Raw genomic sequence first — 18,494 nt, forward strand, 5'->3', positions numbered from 1 at the left:
GTGTGTGTGTGTGTGTGTGTGTGTGTGTGTGTGTGTGTCTGTCATCTTTCTTTTGAAATATCTACATTAACTTTAAACAAGTCACTTAGAGCATGGAACGTCCAGAAATCATGTGATACATCAGTTACCTCCCTGACAAGTAAGTGATTTATTTTTTATTAACTTGTCACCTCAGGGCTGTTGTCAGTGAACCTGCCCAAACCCCTTGGCTTTGCTTTTTCTGATAAGCAGATTGTGGTGCCACCCTTCTAAGCTGGTGAAGGCGAAGGTTAAAATCCAAGTTTCAGGTCAGGTCTGTCCTGTGTAGCTTAGACCGCATCTTGCCAGAAAAGTTCACTGTAGGCAGGATTCTGCTGACCACCAGTTGGAGTCAAGTAATCACAACTGTCCTGGGTTCAGCAGCTGGACCAGGCATGTCTCTCGGACACCCTCACGGGCCACATTGACTTAGCAGGCTAGGTTTGTCCTTTTGATGTAAGTGCAGGACTTGGCTCTCGAATATCCCTGATCCATCCACGTGCATGGAGCTCCCTGGTCTCCTCTCCTTCCTCCTTTTTTCTGCATTTATTACCAAGTTCAGCTAGGAAGTTCTGATGCCCCTCATGCTTATGTTTTGCATTTGAAATGCCTGAAGCACTAGTAGTAGCTGCAACTGGAGTGTGACCCCAAGAATCTCTTCTTCACTGGGGGCAGCTAATTTCCCCAGCCCCCAGTTACAGATGAAAGCCTACACAGGCAGAGTTCCTGGCATTGCTGGCAAATTTTAAAAGTACGTAATAGACAATCTGACAGTGTGGTCATCGACTGCCTTTTGTCAGAGAACTTGTGAGTTCCCGAAAATAGGAGGCATGGCTGTAAAAATATAGCATTTTAATAAACAAAGCACAAATCAAATTGAGCAGTTTTAAAGTAAGTACCTTATTTAATATTGAAGATGCCATTTTGAAGATAGTAATCTACTGAAATGGAATCATTAGGAATGGGACCCATGTTTCATAATGAGTATGATTTTGGTAGATTTACAAAGTCAACTGCTCAGTAATACTGCTTTTGGTGGGGGAGGATTTAAAAGTAATAGCTTTGGGCCTGCCTGGTGGCACAGGTGTTAAAGTCTCAGTGGTATCAAGCTGTCACCAGCCAGAATCCCCAGCGAGGGAGCTAACACACATGGCGCAGCAGACCTCTCCTGTCTTGCAAGGTGTTCCCCTCAGCAGTGTATTTCAGTGGATTCGCCTGTTCTGCTCCCCACTCTGTCTCTGGTGAATCCTCTCAACTGCACTGCCCTCCGACCCCCCGCCACCCCACACCTCTGGCCTAGACACCAGTTCTTGTATGCATTTAAAAATAAATCTTTAAAAATAATTTAAAAAATTAAAGTAATAGATTTCTTGTTTGACGGATTTTTTTTTTTTTCTTTTTTGGCTGTGAAATTTGATTTGCATTGAAAGAGGCAAGGCTTTATGGACATTGACACAAAGACATGCCAGGTTTCACACTTAGGGTGGAGGTTTCACATTGAGTTGAGGCAGTAAGGCACATGCTTGCGTGGACTGAGGTCCCAGGCTCTGTTAACCTTGGCCTTCCAGTCATTGTTGACCCTTAGAAAAGTCACATGTGCACTTCAGCTGCCTTGTGAGGTAAGGGAGAAAGTGGATCTAGCTAGATTTTTCCCTCATGATCTGGTAATAAGGTCATCTGAAATTTTTTCTTGGTGCAATGAATTTGGGAAATGCTGAATACTGTGTTTCTGTGCTAAGACGTAAGAAGCCCCAGAAGTAGAGAATTTTGTCTTCCTTTATGATTACATTTCTCTTAATTTATTGGACCATAGAATCTACTCCTGGGTAATTGCTCCCAGAGCTGGTGTTTCTAGCAGACTAGATGCTCTCTAAATTTCCTTTCAGCTCTACAATGGAGGCATTGTTCCCAAAATAGTTTTTAACTGTATTGACCAAGCCTGTAATTTTCCCCTAGCCTCAGCAAATAACCATTGTGTGAACTCCTTGGGATCAGGGAGATGTATTAATTATGTCTGTATTTTCCTTCAGAACCTAGGAATCTGTTTTGTATAATAGATGTTTGGAGTGGAATTAAATTGAGTGTTTTCAGGTATTTAAAAGTAAACTTGGAATAGTTTTTCATTTGGGGAGTCTGAAAAAGTTACCTTTGGGCATTAATTAAAGATTTGAACAAAGTCTGGGGAGGGAAAATATAAGCAACAATAATGAATAAATTGTCAATGTCTATTAAGGTTTTTTATGCGTCACATACCAGTGTAAGCATGTTATGGGTTGGCTCATCTATTCTTTCTAAAAATTCTAAGTTATAATAGTCCAATTAAATTGCTTTAAATTATTGTTTTTTAAACAAAGCAGAAAGCTGAAGCTTGGAGAGGTAAAGAGCTTACTAATGTGCCCAGATTTGAGCTGGGCAGTCTGGCTCCAAAGCCGAAATTGCTACCAAACTCCCCTTTTTCTCACATGTAAACATACTCAAGAGAAAATATTGAGCCACTAGTAATCAAAGAAATTAAAAAATAAAACTCTGTGATACACCACTTTACAGTTGCAATGCTGACAAAGTAGTTATACACTATATGAATATGTAGTACATAATTAAGGTAATTATAGTAAATGTAGAGAAAATGGTACTCATTTTATGACAGAAGTAAATATAGTCCATTTGGAAGGCAATCAAGAACAATAAAAATGTTTTAAGTTTTGATCCAAGGAAGCCAGTCTTGGGAATTCTAAGGAAAGCCAGGAGAAAACAAAACTATGAGTATATTCAGAAGCATTGTGGCTCATGTTTACAATAATATAATTTGGAAATGCCCTTCGTATTCAACCATGAGACACAAACAACAAATACTCTTAGATATCCATCAGATGGATAAAGCATCGTAAAAAACTGAATCTCAAGCGCTGTTACATCTAAGAAAAGATGTTTGAAGGTAGTGTCCCTGAATAGGTATCAGGAGGGAACATGAAAATGATGTGTAACTGAGTGGGACCATAATGACTTTTTGTTTGTTTCGAAATTATCATTACTGTAGCTTTGAAAACATTTTTAAGTAGAGCTTTATGTTGGAGAAATGGGGCCATTTTATCTCATTTTTGCAATTAGAAAAATTCTTGAAGTGAAAATGAAAATTGAAACATAACAAGTGTTTGAATAAGTACCCCTCTTCCCATTGAGCACAAATATGATTGCAGAATAGTTTCAGAGTTGTGCTGCTTAGAATTTCCCTGCGCACATTTATAACATACTTAGTGGCCTGTTGCTTTACTGGGCTTATTCTGTAACCAACTAAAATACCCTTCATTTCTGAATATAATTTCATCTTTAAAACCTTTATTCATGTCATATAGCGAAAGCTGTTTTTTTAGCTTTGGCAATAATTTTAAATTCAACCAGTATATCTAAATGTAATTTAGATAGAAGGAAAATGGTGGTTAAAGTATGCCACTCGAGTTCATGAAGCTGCTTAAGTGGAGCATTCAGAGCTCAGATGACAAGTGGGTCTCTGATCTTGAAGGGGTTCTCATATAACTGAGGTTGAAGATTTTAGGAGGAGATTTTGTAATATTTGTACCTGCAGGGAGGTTTGGAAGGTTTTATGGCTCCCAGAAATGTTATGAAGAAGGTGAGGTATAATTTGAAGCTGTTAATAACTGGATCCAGAGTGTTTCTTGGGCAGAAAGTAACGCTGTTCAGCCCTCTGGGGAATTCCTCTTTCTAGCTGGTAACCTAGAGCAAATGACCATATTTAAAGCACCAAAGCCTCAATTTCTTCAACTGTTAATTATAATAAAAATAGTAACTTACAGGGTTGTTGTGAGAATTAAATATATATGTATATATTTATTAAATATGTAATGTATTGTGTGTAGTTAATGTTTATGTAATATATAACATATGTAACTAATGTTTTATAATATAGTACAATATATAACATATTTTAATATATAATTGTATGTGTTACAAATACATGTTATATGGTATATATAATAATAAAACATTTATATGTTATTAAGGTAACACATTATAATATATCAACTATATATTAATGTATAATATATAATTTAATTCTATTTCACATATGGAATGCTTGGCAAAGTATTTGTTAACTATTAGCATTAACAATTTCCTTAGTTCTTAAATTCCATTCTAAAAAGCACCATAAATTTAGTACCAGTTTCTAAAGAGGTGAAAAAAGAAGCATGACTGCAGTGATGAACACATAGTGAATCAGCACATCAGATGCCTATCAATTTCAAAAGGTGTCAAGGTAAGGAGAAACCAAGTTAACCAGACCTGTGGAAGTACAGTCTGGTTTAGTGGTTTATCTTGCAGTGGGGCTTCCTGCCAGCCTCTGCTCTCATGACACAGCCAGTCAGCGTCGGGCCTCCCCAGTCCCTCCCCATGATCCTTGGCTGAGGAACAGTCAAAACAAACACTTTATCGCTCAGGAGTTGGGGACCCCTAACTAACCTAACTGCTCTTGTGCAGAAAAGTTAAGAAAGGTAAGGTCAGTCCTGAAGATGGGATGAGAGGCACGCAGTAAGAAACCAGTCATTTGGGGTGACTTTATAGATATTCAATCTGTGAGACCCAAGATAAAGTGCTTCAAATTCATGTTAGGCTCCCAGCACTGTAATTTGGTGCATTTAAGTTCTGCACTTTAGTTTTCTTATCTGAAAAAGACTGAACTGTAAGGTACATCTACCAAAAAGCATCCAAAACACTGCCCTACTATAGAAAATGGATTTAAAAATTTTGGATTTCTTTCTGTCTTTCAGTTTCTGAGTCTTTACCAATTGAATAAGCTGGTGGTAAACTTGCCCCTTCTCCTTTGAAATCCGTCATTCATTGTTGGAGACCACAGAGTGAAACAAAAACAAGTAATTTCTATTATTCATTTTGTCTCTTGTGAACTTGACTCTCTAAATACCAAATATAAAGGAATCCAGTATTTTTGTTTTTGTGTCTGGCTTATTTTACATATCATAATGGCTCCAAGCTTCATCTGTGTTTAGCATGTGTCAGAATTTCTTTTTTTTTTTTTTTTGAGGCTGAATAATATTTCATTGTATATTTACATTCCATTTTGTTTACTTGCATTCCCTAACTACCAATATGATGTCTTCATTCTGATACTTAAGTACAATTGTAGGCATTCTTTTGTGTTTCAAGGGTGTATATAAAGCTTGTATAGGTAAATCCCATATTTCTTTTTTTTTTTTTAAAGATTTATTTGTTTTTATACAAGAACCGGGGTACAGGCTAGATGCGTGGGATGGTGAGAGGATTCACCAGAGACAGAGCGGGGAACAGAACAGACAGATTGATGAAATACACTGCTGAGGGGAACAGCAGGCGAGACAGGAGAGGTCTGCTTCACCATGTGGGATTCTCGCCGGCTGGCAGGGATCGAACCCGCGCTGCAGAGGCTGCGCAGCGCTCAACCACCTGTGCCACGAGGGAGGCCCTAAATCCCATATTTCTAATCCTCACTTTTAATTTGTAAGGCATTAGATGAAGGGTATTCAGAAAACACTGGTAGTAACAGTTTTGAGATTGATGGGACCTTTTTTCTTCCTGTGGGAAACACAAGCATTGTCTCAAACACACATAGTCCTGGAATCCTGTTTGAGTTAATCAGAGATTTCTATATCTTATTTCCAATTTTGCCTTAGTTTTGAATTGGAGCCAGGCATCTATAAGTTTTGCTTTCTTCAGCTCTGCCGCCTGATTTCTGATGGCCAAAGGACACAGACAACTTGAGTAGAGAGGTGTTCCACGAAGAAGGGATCTTTAGCAAGTCCATTCTGGTGCCTGGCTCTTGCTGATGCCATCATCTCCACCCCCTGGTGTATTTTGACTCCATCATCTGCAGGTTCTTGGCTATCTAACAACCCATAGTCTTTCACTATTTTAAGCTGTCTCTGGCTGTTTAAAGAGAGTCCCAAATGAAGTGCATTGTTCCTTAGCCTCACACATTCTGAAGGTGTGTTGTTTTTGTAAAGGGTGGGCAAGGAAAAGAAGATGGTCAGAGAAACAACAAATCTAGTCCAGTCTCTGGGATCTCTGTTTACTTATGGTTTGCCATATATTCGCAAAGGAAATTTCCAGAATTGGTTATTCTCAGTTTCCTTTATTTCTGGGGATGATTTGAGCATTTTATTTCTGGGCAACACTCATTTAATGGACAATGAGACCTCCAAGGAAGGACACCAGGCCCTGGAGTCAGACCACCACTGCTACTGCTTCTGTGCAGAAATTTTCTGTATACACCCTGGCTGCTGCTCAGATGGGCTTAGATGGGCTCTATGTGAGTGAGCATTTTAGTTATTTGGTGCGTGTGTCCCCTATTTATCATCTCATCTGATTTTTTAAAATTGAAATCATGCCTTGTTGCCACAAATGTCCTTAAAATCCATTCATTATTGTGAATCACGTTATTGAGAAACAGTCTATATCATAATTGAAAGGGGAAGTACTTTAGAGTTAGGGACCGTGAATGGCGAACAGCTTTTATTTCTTGCTCTCCTTCCTCTTCTTTTCAAAACCGGTTTTGTTGCACGTCACAATCTCTTCTTCCTTTCAGCCTTCTTTTCTTTTAGGCTTCTACTTTGTAAGCAAACACAGAAATTAAGAAGTATATTTCCTCTCCCCACCCTCACATTCTAGCCCTGTTTCTCTTCTGTGTCGTCAGTGATTTTGAAAGCTTTCAGTGCCCTTTGCACTTTTAAAAACTGGTAATCTGAAGAACTTTTGTTTATGTGTAATAACATTTATCAATAGTTATCCTATTAGAAATTGAACAGAAAAAAATCAGGCATTTATATGAAAATAAATAAAAGCCCTTCACATATTATCATAGTGGTGGGTTTTTTTGTTTGTTTGTTTGTTTTAAGATTTATTTATTTATTTATACAAGCACTGGGTACAGTCAGAAGCGCAGGAGGGTGAGAGAATTCACCAGAGCCAGAGCGGGGAGCAGAGCAGGCAGCAGGACCAAAGTACACTGCTGAGGGGAGCAGCGGGCGGCAGGAGAGGTCTGCGCGCCATGTGAGACCCTCCTTCGGTGGCTGGGGAGCAGCCGGGGATCAAACCGGCGCTGCCGAGGCTGCGGGCAGCTTCGCAACCCAGCGCTCAACCGCTGTGCCACCGGGGAGGCCCTGTTTGTTTGTTTTTTAATGAAAACCCCTTTCATGAAATCTAGCGAGAGGAGTAGCAGGGTTTTATATTTTGCAGATCTCTTTGCTGTTTGGCTTAACGGAAAACACTTGCTTCTGCACTCCTTTTGTTGAGAAATCATACAAAGAAATGGAAGTTCTATTCTGGAGATAGGTTTGAAATTCACTGTATATTATCGTACTTTTTGTTAGACAACAATGGCAATGCATTATGACCACAGATAAACTGAGCTCAGTAGCACACCATGGTTTGTCTCATTGTCCTTTTTTTTCCTCTTAAATAATGTCTTACATTGATTTTTTTTTTGTTTACTATGTACATTTTACTTATTCAACTCTGAACTTGACCTTAGTTGTCAAAATCTCTTCGAAGTACATTCATGTGCAACATAGATCTTCTGTAACCATTTGACTTTTTTCTTCCTGGAATCCCTACATGTCCTGGAATCTCTCTTCCCTATAATCCTGGGAATTTTTATTGCCTCTTTTTGTATATTGGGTACCTTGATTATTAGGTGCTTTTTTTTTTTTTTAAGATTTTATTTATTTATTTATACACGCACTGTGTATAGTCAGATGCGCGGGAGGGTGAGAGAATTCACCAGAGCCAGTAGTGGAGAAGAGAACAGGCAGACTGATGAAGTACACTGCTGAGGGGAGCAGCGGGCGGCAGGAGAGGTCTGCGCACCATGTGGGACCCTCGCCAACAGCCGGGAATTGAACCGGCACTGCAGAGGCTGCGGGCAGGTTCGCAGCCCAGCGCTCAACTGCTGTGCCACCAGGGGAGGCCCTATTAGGTCCTTTAAAAAAAAAAAAAAGACTTTTATTACTTTATGCATACAGGAACTGGGGTATAGACCAGAGATGGGGCAGGGGTGAGAGGAGTCACCAGAGACAGAGTGGGGAGCAGAATAGGTGGATCAACTGAAATACACTGCTGAGGGGAGCAGTGAGTGAGACAGGAGAGGTCTGCTGTGCTATGTTCAGTTCCCTGGTTGGGGATTGAACTCATGCTGCAGTAGCTGGTGATAGCTTGATAGTGCTGAGACTTTAACCCTTGCACTACCAGCAAGGCCCTAGGTCCTTTTTTTTAATGAAGGAAGTTAAATTTATAAAACACACGTTAACTTAGGAAACGAATAACAAGGATTTCAAATATGGCAATGTTGTAGCTAGAGGAGGAAAATATAATTTCTGGTTAAATTACTGATCTAACTTGTTCACGGAAGCTCACAGAATAGACTTTGATGTCCAGTGAGGATAAGCAAATATAACAGTGCTTTGCGTTGGGACATATTTTTTATCATTCAAATCTTTTGGTAGTTCCTCTTTCCATTATGGAAATATGTATGGAACAGTAAATTTTTACAGATGTTCTTATGGGCAGGCAGTTTGCAATCTCTGGTCTTAGCTAAGCAATTTTATGTTCAGGTACAGAGCCATTTATTTGGGTTACATTGTGCTTTGGGTTTATTCTCCATACTTTGAGTCCATATGCTGTCGTATCTATGCTATCTGTTTATCTAGGCACTCTAGTTCCATGTCACTCTGGCCACATAGTTGGAATAGTTTCAAGTTTCCTATGTGTTTTAGTCTGACCGTAAGTAACAGGCTGGCCTTTAAATTCCATTTTTTATGCCTTGAAAACTGTTACCAGTCATTTTGGCTGTGATACCCACATACTGACCAGGGCAAAAAGAGAACAGCAAAGAAGAGTGAGTGCCTGGCTTAATTATAGCATTATCTGTTAGGCCAAAGATTATCACTATCTGTTTTGGTAGCAATTCCAGTTCTTGGAAAGATTCCAACGTGAATGTAGACTTACAGAAACACGGTAACGGTTCTTCCTCCAACAGTTAGGGCTGACATTTTCCTTTATGGTTTTACTCTGGAGTATAATTTAAGAGAGTCTTGTACCTGAAATAATGTGACCCTGTGCATTTGACCATTTTGGTCCACAAAGTCATCATTCCCAGCTTCAGTGCAATAAGGCCTCCTTTAAAGGAATCTAGTTCCCAAAGCTGTGTAGATTGTACTTCATGAACTTTCAGAAGACAGTTTACTTCACCATCACAGTTGGCCTTGATTTTAATCAGAGACCGACAAATGGGATTATTTAGAAAGGTGCTCATCTCACCACGTACTACTCTTGCCAGAGAAAATTCCAGCCATAAGCCTGATACCTGTTTTATTCCTGAGTCCTGAGCAGTGCCCAAGCCTCCTGGACCATGGCCCAGTACCTGGGCACATGCTGACTGTACTGGGGTGCAGATGCAATCAGTGGCCTCTTATTCTTATTTCATGACTACCGTAGTTTCTTTCACTTATGTCTCTGCAGATAATAATACTAGGGTTTCATTAGTGGAATTTTCATGTCTTTACTTGATCTTAATTTCTCCGTTAATAGAATACCTCATGGAAATTAATTTTTAACATCTTCCCACTATAATTTACATATCCCTTTGTGTTGTGATTTTGCTTCTCTTCCACTCATAGGTAGAACCTTATTTTCTCCCAAATCCTGGTAACTCTCTGATGAACAGAATGAATAGAAGTGATGTGAATGTTGTGGAAGTTAGACTTCATGAAGCCTTGACAGCACTGTTCTTTATTCTCTTGGTGTGCTGCCTGAGACTGCCAGTAAGGAAGCTGGCTAGCCTACTGGAGCTGGAGGAGGAGACATCCAGTACCAGCGACAGGTGTTAACAAGCTACAATGAAACCTCCAATCCAGACAGGACTCTATCTAGGGGAACTCAGGTGAAACCAGAACAACTGCCCAACCAAGCCTAAAGTAGTGGGAAATAACAGGTCATCATTGTTCTAAGTCCTAAGTCGCTGAGGATTGTGGTTGATTACATACCAATGGTTAGCTGATACCGTCTCCATGTTTTTTCTGTTTATTTTGATCTCTTTGTGGCCTCGAGCTTTTCTTGGATATCTGGTAGGCCTCTATTGAGGCACAAACACAGCAGGTATCCACCTGCCTTTCAATATTCTGGAAACAAGGAAGTTTGACTTAATACCCCTGTTTTCAGGTCAGTACGCCTTCCCTCAACTGTGCTTTGTAATCACCAGGTCAGGTTCCTTCAGTTTTCCATTTTCCAGAGTCTTCGCTGCACCCAGGGAGGGTGGTTGCTAGCTTATAATGAATTGGGGGAGGTACCTGGGGCTCTTAACTGCCTTGTAAATAGATTTTCAACCTGTTCTTAGTTTTTAACTCCACTTCATCATTGCTTCCCAAGGAACTGTGTAGCCAATTCCTGAGTCTTTTGCGGGGTGGTTTGGGGGTAAGGAGATGGAATCCCACTCTGTGCTGTAGGATTCAGCTTTCTGAGGCTTCCCAAGTCAGCTAGCATTCACCTCCCCCCAGATGTTTCAAAATGTTGCCATTTCTTCCATTATATTCATTGTGTTTGAGGGGTTTGGACTGTTAAAAAATTTCTTTCATTCCATCTTTAAATAATCCTTTTAAGTATATTCTCTCGATAGGTTTGTGCTTGCTGCAAGTGTTGAGAACTGGGAATGGAATTCTTTGACGTTCAAAGTGGAACAGGGATACATATTGCATTTTTAGTAGAGAAACATGGACTTCACTGGAGAGTGACTTTATTCAGTGAACGTAATTGAGATATTCTCTGTCATCTCCTGTGCCTGACTCTGGCATGTGGGGGCTAAAAAAGGGAGACAGGGTTTTGACCTCTTTTTCTTTCATTACATTATCAGGCTGGTAATATTTCATTTAGAACATTCCCTTCTGAGGGGACACAAGAAGCAGAGTCATAAAATGTCCCCTATTACCTATGTTTTCTTGGCTGAATTCTGGGCATTAACAGGCCAAACTGTGGAGCGTGGTATTAATAGTCTTGGTGCTAAACTCTGGGGGACCTCAAGAGCTTTTTCTAACCAGTCTGGAGGGGTAGGCACTGTTAAGCCTCAGGAATTTGTTATATGGGAAGGCCTTAAGGAGTTAGGCAGCTCACTGAGGTGAGTCACACAGCAGTCCAGCAGAGAACACTGTCCAGGCTGGCAATCCTTTGGTTGGGGCAGAGACAAAGCACCCCGGATGAGGTGAGGCCATGGAGGGGAAATCACTCCACCCCCATTGGGATCTCTGCTTCCTGCTCCTTCTCTTAGCCTGCATAGGGTGGCATTTGATCACCTGTGCTGAGTCATGATCCTCTGAGATACTTGCCTGGCTTTGGCATCATTCACAGTAGTGTTTTGCTCCAGTCACAGCAGCCTCTGGGTCACATAACAATAGTCCTTGGAGAGGTGAAATGGAGCCCTGTAGCAGTACTCATTGGGTTAGAGGCCAGCAGAATTAACTTAGACCACAGAGCCTTCTGCACAAGGGCAGTCAGTTGTGGTGCCCTAGAATGACAAAAAAAAAAAAATAGTCTTAATGCATTCAGTCAATACCAACTTAATTTCAGTAATATTCAAGAGCTTTGTTCCAATATAGCTCTCTTCTTTCACCCTCCTTTGTACTGTTACTACCATATAAATTCCTTTTTATACATTAGAAGCCTGTCAACATCTTGTTATAATTATTTATTCAGCTGCCTTTTAAATCAGATGGGAAAAGTTACAAAGAAAATTACATTTTCTATGTAAATACTGTTATTACTCTATTTGTGATGTGGAGCTGAATTACTGTAAGACATTGGGAATGTTTTGATTTGTCATTGATTTATAATGATAATTTTGCTGACTATAAAATTCTTTGTTGACTGTCTTTCTGTACATTAAATATGTTATCCACACCTCCTCGACTTCATAGTTTCTGATTTGAAGTTTTCTTAATCATTTTCAGGGCTTCTTGTATAATTACTTTTCTCAAGAGGAGTCTTTTTTTTTTTTAAGATTTATTTATTTTTATACAAGAATAAGAGTACAGGCCAGATGCGCGGGAGGGTGAGAGGATTCACCACAGACAGAGCGGCAGGGAACAGAACAGGTAGACTGACAAAATACACTGCTGAGGGGAGCAGCGGGCGAGTCAGGAGAGGTCTGCTTTGCCATGTGGGATTCTTGCCGGCTGGCAGGGATCGAACTCGTGCTGCAGAGGCTGCGGACAGCTTCACAGTGTGGCACTTAACCGTCTGCACCACCAGGAAGGCCCACAAGAGGAGTGTCTTTTAATATTGTACCAGGTCTGTGGGTTTTGACAAATTCATAAAATGATATAACCTGTAAAATTTTACTGCCTGGGCCTTACTTGTGGTGGAAGGGGTTGAGTCTCAGCACTGTGAAACTATCTGCAGCCACTGGAGCATGAGTTCAATCCCCAGCCAGGGAGCTAACCCACATAGCATAGCAGACCCCTCCTGTCTCGTCCACTGCTGCCCACTGCTCCCCTCTGTGGTGTATTTCAGTCAAACCACCTGTTGTGTTCCCCACTCTATCTCTGGTGAATCTTCACACACACACACACACACACACACACCCTCTGACCTGTACCCTAGTTCTTGTATGCATAAATATCTTTAAAAAAAAACAAATTTGGGAAGTTTCCAGCTGTTCATAAATATTTTTATAGCCTCCTCCTTTTATCCTTTGTATCTCCCCCACCTTGTCTTCCTTTCCGCCCTTTCTGGGACTCCTGTTAGCATTTGATCTGCTTCATGGTTTCTCACTGGCTTCTGAGACTGTTTTCTTTTTTTTCCCCTTATGTTCCTCAAACTGGATACTCTCACTTGAACTGTTCTCAATTTCCCTGATGCTCTTCTATTGGTTCAAATCTGCTATTGATTCCCTCTAGTCAATTTTTTCGATTCAGTTACTGTGGATGCAGTTTCCAAGTTTCTGTGGTTCTTTTTATAATTTCTGTCTCATTGAAATTCTCAATTTGTTTAAATATTCTCATACTTTAGTTCTTTTTTTAATCAATCCTATTTCCTTTTTAATACACATTATAAGGGACAAGTGAACTGCCTTTTTCACATTTGATAAATTCTATACAATTTGTCAAGTTCTAATATGCCAAGTACAAAAATATGTTTCACCAAAATCGGCTACTTTGGTCCTGTGCCTACTAGATTTTTAGCATTCAAGACAAAGATTTAATCTTTAGCAACACTTGCTTAAATAAAATTCAAGATTATAAATGAAATATAAATAAATGCTGGTAGTTTAAAAGGAAGATGTTACAGGGTTGATCACTCTGTCAAGAAGCAGCTTTCTAAAATGACAGGCCTGTCAATGCAGGATTTAGAAATACTTCTAATAGCTGCTTACAGTCTTTGTTTAGTCAAGTTCAATGCCTGAGTTTCCTTAGCAGTTTTTATGGACTTCTTTTTCTATGTACAGGCCAGACTTTCGTGTTTATTTGTTTTATGTGTTTTGTGATTTGTTTGTTTGAAAGTGGATATTTTATAATGTGTCAATTCTGGTAATCAGGTTTCTGCCCCTGCCTGATGCAAAGTTTGTTGTTGTTGCTATTTGTTTAGTGACTTGCCTGGATTAATTTTCTAACATCTATATTCTTTGCAATTCTCTGTTCCGTATGCTTAGAGGTCACCTAGTAACTAGGCAGTGGTTTCCTCAAATTCCTTGGATCAATTGAGGGGCAGGAATTGCTCTATTGTTTTAGTGGCTAAGTATTTCAGCAGAATCTCCCAAATGTTTGTTTCCTAATAGAGTTTTGAAGCGGGGGAGGTGGTCAGGATAGGTGGAAGATGAGATGAGCATCTTAGTCAAGTGCAAGATTCGTTTCAATGGGTTGAATTTTCCAATGATATTGACATATACTTTGGGTATAAATCTGGTAGGCAGACAATTGACTCTGTTGGAACAACACTTACAAGTTGTAGAACCAATTGATTTTTGAAAACTATTTGAATGTTTGTATGCATTCTATATAATACAGGTACATTGCGATTCTGGAATTTGAGTACAGAGAAAGTCTGTCATAAATTACAATCTGTGTACTACTGTTGTTTTTCTACAAGGTTTATAATAACCTGTTATGACCGAGGCAGGAAATGTAAGTTTGCATCTCTTTTTGCATTATGCAGTACCTTCTCTTACTGTGGTGCCTGCTATAGAACCAAACTAAGTCAGGTCAACCCAAAACAGCCCCAGAAGTGGCCAGATTTCATTTGCACCTCTCTGGTCCATTTAGTCTTCCTTCAAAGATTCTTAGAAGACACAGCCATTTCTGAATCTCCCTGGATATCCCCAGTCCTAACCTGACAAATATGTATGATCCTGATCCTCTTCCATTGTTCAGGGCTGCTATGCCACTCTGGTGGATGTTGTTGGATGTGTCAGGAGGAACTCAGATTAGTAAGGAGATAAAGGCAAGGAGTTCTAATTAGAAGTGGCACAGGATCAAGAAATCAGCAACTGTGGAGAATTCAGAAATTATAGCTTAGGTCTTAAGTTGTGTTTTACACCTGTAGGATATCCCAGCACATTCTTGTACTTAGCTTTTTTTTTTTTTTTAAGCCAGTCTGGCATTAATACTAAAGAGACTGGGTTTCCTAGAACAAAACCTCTTTTCCTCTGAGGGCCCCCCACTTTTTGTTTTAAACACATGATCTCATAACCAAGAGGAAGATGTTGTGAAAGGCTATATTTATATTTGTTTCTGTTTTTCTTTTAGTGCTGTTCTCCATTTCAAGATGCCTATGCATGTCAGATAAATACAAACTGACAACTCTCAAAGACAGGACAGAGGAAAAACCATTGGTGCTTGAAACCTTGAATCTGTCCTTAATAAAGAAAAGTCCCTGATTGTTGTCTGAAATGCTGTGGAAGTTGCTGCGAAGGAGACTCTTTTCTTATCCCAGGAAATACTGCTTCTTGCTCCTTGTTTTTTTCCTCATTGCCTTCTCTGTTTTAATAATTCACCAAAAGCCCGAATTTGTCAGCGTTGGACATTTGGAGCTGGGTGGAGAGAATCCTGTTAGTAACATTAATTGCACTAAAGTTTTACAGGGTGATGTGGATGAAATTCAAAAGGTAAAGCTTGAGATTCTAACAGTGAAATTTAGAAATCGCCCTCAGTGGACAAACTATGACTATATAAACATGACCAAGAATTGTCCTTCATTCATCAAGAATCGCAAATATATTATAGAACCTCTTAGTAAAGAAGAGGCAGAGTTTCCAATAGCATATTCTATAGTAGTTCATCACAAAATTGAAATGCTTGACAGGCTCCTAAGAGCCATCTATATGCCTCAGAATTTCTATTGCATCCACGTGGACAAAAAATCAGAGGACTCCTTTTTGGCTGCGGTGAGGAGCATTGCATCCTGTTTCAATAATGTCTTTGTGGCCAGTCAGTTGGAGAACGTGGTGTATGCGTCGTGGAGTCGTGTTCAGGCTGACCTCAACTGCATGCAAGACCTCTACAGCATGAGTGCAGACTGGAAGTACTTGATCAATCTTTGTGGCATGGATTTTCCTATTAAAACCAACCTGGAAATTGTCAAGAAGCTCAAGTCATTAATGGGTGAAAACAACCTAGAAACGGAGAAAATGCCACCTCATAAAAAAGAAAGGTGGAAAAAGCGCCATACAGTCGTTAATGGGAAAGTGACAAACACGGGAGCTGACAAAATGCCCCCTCCTCTGGAAACACCTCTGTTTTCAGGCAGTGCCTATTTTGTAGTCAGTAGGAAGTATGTGGGTTACGTACTCAAGAATGAAAAAATCCAAAAATTCATAGAGTGGGCAAAGGACACATACAGCCCGGATGAATACCTCTGGGCCACTATTCAGAGGATCCCTGAAGCCCCTGGGTCACTGTCCTTAAGCCACAAGTATGATATGTCTGACATGCAGGCAATCGCTAGGTTTGTCAAGTGGCAGTACTTTGAAGGTGACACATCCAAGGGTGCCCCCTATCCACCCTGCAATGGGGCCCACCTGCGTTCTGTGTGCATTTTTGGAGCAGGGGACTTGAACTGGATGCTGCATGTACACCACTTGTTTGCCAATAAGTTTGACACGGACGTCGACCTCTTTGCCATCCAGTGTTTGGATGAGCATCTGAGGCATAAAGCCCTGGAGACACTGAAACACTGACCATTGTAGGCAGTCTTAAAAATTTGAAGGATATATGTGATTCTATGTGATTCTTCTACATTGTTAAGGAAAAATCTGTAGGGGTTGCTGTTTGGGCCAAGAACTCTAAATCATCGTGTTAGAAAACCTACATGTCTTCTGCAGTGCACAGTTGCTAGAAAGGTTATGGTGTTGAATGATGACCTACAGTTACCTTGAGGCCAGGACCAGCACTGTGGGGCGAGGTGGCCCAGGCAGCCAGGGAAGAGGTAAATGCAAGAATCAGCCTGTTAAAAGAGCTCAGGGACTTAAAAATACTCTTCAGATTTGACCTGTGCCAAAATTACTTTGAGAACTATTTTCAAAGTAACTTTCAGGATTCGAATAACTTTATAGCAACAAGTAATTATGAAGATGTAATTTATCTTGTAGGTTGTATGTGTTGAAATAGGAATTTGACTATACTGTAAAAATCACCCTTTTAAATTATTTACTTCTGGGGCCTCCCCGGTGGCGCAGCGGTTGAGCACTGGGTTGCGAAGCTGCCTGCAGCCTCTGCAGCGCCGGTTTGATCCCTGGCTGCTCCCCGGCCACTAGAGGAGGGTCCCACATGGCGCGCAGACCTCTCCTGCCGCCCGCTGCTCCCCTCAGCAGTGTACTTCGGTCCTTCTGCCTGCTCTGCTCCCCGCTCTGGCTCTGGTGAATTCTCTCACCCTCCCACGCTTCTGACTGTACCCAGTGCTCGTATAAATAAATAAATAAATCTTTAAAAAAAAAATAAAGCCTTCCCCCCAAAAAAAAATAAATAAATAAATAAATAAATAAATTATTTACTTCTGGCTATAACACTGTGCTGTGTAGCTTGAAGTGTGTATGTCATCTCAGGGAACTTAAAAAATATGATATGATTGAAGATATTTGACTGAATTTTGCTTCTCACAATGTATATTTAAAAAAAAAATGACAGTATCTAGTTGATTCTGTGAATCACCTTAGGTTTATTAGAAAGGTTGTCACTTTAGATTGTTAAAAATGTTAAGATACCTTTGTTTATTATTATAGTTTCAAGGTAGCACTCAGTTTTTCCAAATATTTGTCTATTTCCCCTGTCACCCAGAACCTTCCATCAAGCTGTTTAAGAATTTGTTTTTGCTGAAAAGCTTCTGTACAGCAAGAGACATTAACCGAAACAGAGAGATATCCCACTGACTGGGAAAAAAATCTTTGCACTCCATTCAAATGATAGGGGACTGATCACAAAGATTTACAAAGAACTCACATGGCTCAACAAAAACAAAATAAACAATCCAGTCAAGAAATGGGTAGAAGAACTTAAAAGACATTTCTCCAAAAAGGAAATGCAAATGGCCAACAGGCAGATGAAAAAATGTTCAACATTCCTTATCATCAGGAAAATGCAAATTAAAACCATTGAGATACCACCTTACACCAGTGAGAATGGCACTTATCAGAAAAACAAGCAACAACAAATGTTGGCGAGGATGCAGTGAAAAAGGAACTCTCCTACATTGCTGGTGGGAGTGCAAACTGGTCCAACCACTAAGGAAAGCTATCTGGAGGTTCCTCAGTCTACTAAAAATGGAGCTACGATATGACCTGGCAATTCCACTCCTAGGGATCTACCCAAAGGACACAAAAACATTGATTCAAAAGAACACCTGTACCCCTATGTTTGTTGCAGCACTGTTTACAATAGGTAAAACCTGGAAACAACCCAAAAGCCCAACAACAGATTACTGGATCAAGAAGATGTGGCATATATACACAATGGAATATTACTCAGCAATCAAAAAAGATAAACTCATGCCATTTGCAGCAACGTGGATGGAGCTAGAAGGAATTATGCTCAGTGAAATGAGTCAGAAGGAAAAAGAAAAATATTGGATGGGTTCACTTATAACAGGAATATAGGGGAACCAAATAAGACATCAGTGTAAAAAAAATAACGGTACAAAACACAACAAAGCAAAAACAGTTATAAATCAGAGACATACTGCAGGGGAGGGGAGGGAGAAGGATCAGAGGGACGGGGAGAGGAGCACAGAGGACTGTGGTGATGATGCATGGGTGCCTTGGGGAAGGAAATTCTAGGGGACTCAATCTGAGGGGGTGGGGAGAAGCAAATATTGTTTAAAAATAAATTTAAAAAAATAAATGGAGCTGTCATGTAAAAAAAAAAATTTGTTTTTGTACTGTTCCATTGTGCTCTTAGTTCTCTTGTGTGATCGATCAACAGTAATTAGTATGGAAAACT

General features: G+C 40.1%; 1 protein-coding gene, 1 long non-coding RNA gene and 1 pseudogene across 4 annotated transcripts in view; 1 reads left to right on the plus strand and 2 right to left on the minus strand.

Annotated features, from left to right (window-relative positions):
- Nucleotides 1-16,747, plus strand: part of GCNT1 (glucosaminyl (N-acetyl) transferase 1) — a 41,429-nt gene extending 24,682 nt beyond the window's left edge. For 2 of the 3 annotated variants that reach the window (XM_054688834.1, XM_037492309.2), the window contains exon 3: nt 14,811-16,747. In XM_054688834.1, the coding sequence (XP_054544809.1) occupies nt 14,954-16,240 (1,287 nt within the window). In that variant the 5' untranslated portion in view covers nt 14,811-14,953 and the 3' untranslated portion in view covers nt 16,241-16,747. Of the gene's footprint in view, nt 1-4,802; nt 4,905-14,810 lie in introns of all 3 variants that reach the window. The other variant, XM_037492310.2, reaches the window with a different exon arrangement.
- On the minus strand, nt 8,433-9,334 carry LOC119231401 (39S ribosomal protein L3, mitochondrial-like; annotated as a pseudogene).
- Nucleotides 11,402-18,494, minus strand: part of LOC129144811 (uncharacterized) — a 46,121-nt gene continuing 39,028 nt past the window's right edge. Inside the window, exon 3 of the long non-coding RNA XR_008549461.1 lies at nt 11,402-11,575. This is a non-coding gene — a long non-coding RNA (uncharacterized LOC129144811). The remainder of the gene's footprint in view (nt 11,576-18,494) is intronic.

The sequence above is a fragment of the Talpa occidentalis genome, unplaced genomic scaffold (genome assembly GCF_014898055.3).
Source record: "Talpa occidentalis isolate TD23 unplaced genomic scaffold, MPIMG_talOcc4v2.1 talOcc4.7, whole genome shotgun sequence".
Classification (NCBI taxonomy): domain Eukaryota; kingdom Metazoa; phylum Chordata; class Mammalia; order Eulipotyphla; family Talpidae; genus Talpa; species Talpa occidentalis.